Consider the following 3,537-nt stretch of genomic DNA (forward strand, 5'->3'; position numbering starts at 1 on the left):
CTTTGATTAAAATCTCATCTTATCCTCAAAAAGATGTGCAGCTGTGACTAGCAAGAAATGTTACACTCCGTCTTAAACCAACTTTCTATTGCCCTCTTAATGTGGCGAAATACTGAGCTGAATTACAGATCTCCTAAGCATTCATCACCCCTCAACGCATGTCAAAAAAGCGTTTTGTCCCATCGCAAACCCGTTCTCCCACTTTCCTCGTTCACGTGCGGTGAAGAAAACCCCTGCGTCTGTGCCATCGGCAGGACCGTTTAAGCCAGCTTAACTCCCTACTTAATTGCACAAGTAAAATAAAGCAAGTCATACTGTTTCGCCAATTATCGTTTGAGTTTTGAAGCTTTATTTCTTCAGCTCTTAATTTTTGCTAGTCACGCTGTTCGCCGCGCTGTAGTTTGGCGTGCACCGGTAGGGGAAGCATAAATACGGACCGGACCACTTCCGATGTTTTCAAGTGCCTACAGTTGGAAAGCCGGAAACCCAAAGGGGTTTGCAATACAAAATAAAAGCCGAAATCCATTTTGTCGTCCCAGAATGATTCTTTTTAAAAGGGGTTGAACAGAAAATTTGGATCAAAGATCTTGGTGTATTGGACTCATATATAGTTGTGTAAAGCTATTATGGGGGCGCAGCGCGCCGAAGTAATTATTTGGAGCAGATATTCAGATATTAACAGATATATTATCAGCATATATAAACCTGTTGATCAAGTGAATAGAGAGGCCCAAAGGTATGGTTTTTAGTCCAAAGTCAAAGTCAGCTTTATTTGTCAGAATTAGGCCTATAATCACGACCATCAGCCAATGCGATGAAATTTCAGTCCTCATCTGACCCACAAGTGCAAACAGGCCAAGCTAAAACAATAAAAAACTAAAACATAACACTCTCTAAGTATCAAAAAACATAAATACAAATAGGTGCCACAATTCCGTTAACTAAGTAATGAATAGAAAAAGTAAGTAAGGTAAGTGAATAGATCTACAGGTATCTTGTCGCTGACATATCTTGGTCACATTTTACAAAAAAAACAGAACAAACAACATTCCTAAATTGGTTCTTATCCAAAAAAATCCAAAATGATCATTAGATTTTTTAAATTACTATATAAATTACTCTAAAGTCTTTAATTTTGGACCTGTCTTTACTTATATTGTGTTTTTATAGTATGTTGTGCGACGCTTATGATCTAAATATAACCACAGTAAACAGTTTGCCACGAAAGTCCAGCCCTCAATTCGGGTTTTATTTTGAAATTGACAACCGGAAGTTCTGTCACTTACTCTTTCCAGCTTTACGTCATACTTTGGCACTTTCTGACAGTTAGCATGATAGCAGCGAGTTGCCACTAAAACAGTCAGCACAAAGTTAAAAGTGCGGAGTGTTTTTAAGTTTCCGAACCCGCCACAGTCCGAGGATGTTTTCATCTGTCTGGAGTTTTGTTAAACGCCACAAAAGGAAGTTTATTTTCACCGGAGCTGTAGTTGGAGGTAACTGCTGTACCTGTTAGCTCCTGAGCTAGCTCGTAACTTTAGCAACACGCCGGACTCCACTCACAAAACCTGATATTTCACATTTTCTCACTCACCGGGAGAACTAATGTTTACAAAAATATATATTTCAACAGCTTGTAAGATGTGTTTAGTACGTCTCTTCACTTCGGCGTGTTTATTCTCCTCCAATCATCCCCAACATTAAAGTCATGTTAACCTCAAGTTAATACTTTATGGAAAAGAAACGTGCTAAAACCAGACGATACACGTAAATATGACTCTAATGCACGCTGCGTAGTTTGTTGGTTATACACTGCGTTTAAAACGACTCGTAATGGTTAAGTGGGAGTTTTAAGACGCTTTGCATTTAAGCGAGAAACCTTTAAATTGCCAGAAAATTGAATGGAGTTTGGCGTGAGGTTTCCTTCACATATGGGTGCTGAATGCCTGATCGCCTTCAGTGCGAGGCGAGGATGAAACATGGTAATTACTCAAACTGCTGACCACTGCTGTCCGGGCTTCATCTCCTGTGGCTTTATGGAAACCGCGTCGTGTTGTCTTATCAAGTTCAGATTGTTTATTTTAAAGTAGTGATAGCTCAGGTGTTGAAAAATCTTTGTAAGTTTGTGGATTTGTGAAACATTAATAAGGGTTTTTGCAGATTCTGACACTCGGTGGATTCAAGACTAAACAAATGAGAAAGAGGAAGAAACGTGTAGTTTGTTGCTTATTTTTTCCCTTTTGCATGAAATGATCAAATTCAAATATAAAACTAAAAGTATATAATGTTAGCAGCATCTGCCTTTTGCCGGTGACTCTACATGTTACTTAGTGTTACTGCCAGGGCTGCACAATAAGGTAAAAACCATGATATTAAGATTATTTTGCACAGATTTTTGCAGTATGAGTCATGATTTTATAGGAATGATCGATTTTAAATAAAAAAAAAAATTAATTTTCACTGAAAAAACGAATATTTCGATTCATCGCGCAAACCTGACTACTTGTTGTCTGTCTGCCGGTCCTCCAGGAGTGTACTTCCTGGGTAAATATGCCCAGAAGAAGATCAGGGAGATCCAGGAGAAGGAGGCGACCGAGTACATCTCTCAGGCCAGACGACAGTTCCACTTCGAGAGCAACCAGAGGACCTGCAACATGACCGGTAAGGACTTCCCACTCAGCAGCACGAGCCATTTTAGATTTGACTGCACTATATCATACGTGTGTGTGTGTGTGTTGCAGTGCTGTCCATGCTCCCTCCACTGAAAGAAGCCATCATCAATCAACTGAATTCAGAAAACCTCACTGCACTGCTCAAGACCAAGTGAGTACAAGTTCCCGTTACTGTTAGATTCAGTAGGAATTGTTTGTCTCCTGATGCACTTGTACACTTTTCTACACTTTTTGGTATATCTAAGGCTCAAATAGTGTTGCTTGTTTTACAGAAATATGCCACTGTAGATGTGTTTGTCGTGCTCATGTTGAAGTATTACCTTTCTGTGTGTAGAGAAATAGAAAGTGTGCTGTGAAGCGCAATGTAACTCGCACTCTTGATGATGTAAAACAAACCAGTAATGCTTCTTTTTCTCCTTTCACACATTGTCTCACAGACCCGCCAATAAACTGGAAATCTGGGAAGATTTAAAGATCCTCAGTAAGTTCTGTTCACACATCAATCCCACTCTGCTTCACAAGAGAAAAACCGCCACCTTTAGTTTCTTTGGTTTTTCTCACGTGTTGTCCCGTTCAGGTTTCACCCGCACCGTCGTTGGGGTGTACAGCACCTGCATGCTGGTGGTTCTGCTGAGAGTCCAGTTGAACATCATAGGAGGTTACCTGTACCTGGACAACTCCATAGGCAAGAACACAACGGTGAGGAACACAATATTCATAAGCTGCACTTATAGAACCGGTAAGAACACAACAGTAAGTAATCCAGCTGTGTTAGTGTCTGCTGTTCACTTTATTAGAGTAAAACTGCTGAGATTGATCCCTCTGATGTTACTCCATTTTGAGACAGATATGTGAGATATCGAAGCTC

General features: G+C 40.1%; 1 protein-coding gene across 1 annotated transcript in view; it reads left to right on the top strand.

The window, feature by feature from the left end:
* The first annotated feature begins 1,280 nt into the window (after positions 1 to 1,280).
* Positions 1,281 to 3,537, top strand: part of pex3 (peroxisomal biogenesis factor 3) — a 6,128-nt gene continuing 3,871 nt past the window's right edge. The window contains exons 1-5 of the mRNA XM_035679134.1: positions 1,281 to 1,493; positions 2,527 to 2,658; positions 2,739 to 2,820; positions 3,107 to 3,150; positions 3,247 to 3,368. Coding sequence (XP_035535027.1) covers positions 1,421 to 1,493; positions 2,527 to 2,658; positions 2,739 to 2,820; positions 3,107 to 3,150; positions 3,247 to 3,368 — 453 coding nt within the window. The 5' untranslated portion in view covers positions 1,281 to 1,420. The remainder of the gene's footprint in view (positions 1,494 to 2,526; positions 2,659 to 2,738; positions 2,821 to 3,106; positions 3,151 to 3,246; positions 3,369 to 3,537) is intronic.

The sequence above is a fragment of the Morone saxatilis genome, unplaced genomic scaffold, assembly GCF_004916995.1.
Source record: "Morone saxatilis isolate NCDOM2014 unplaced genomic scaffold, NCSU_SB_2.0 Contig7, whole genome shotgun sequence".
Taxonomy (NCBI): Eukaryota; Metazoa; Chordata; class Actinopteri; family Moronidae; genus Morone; species Morone saxatilis.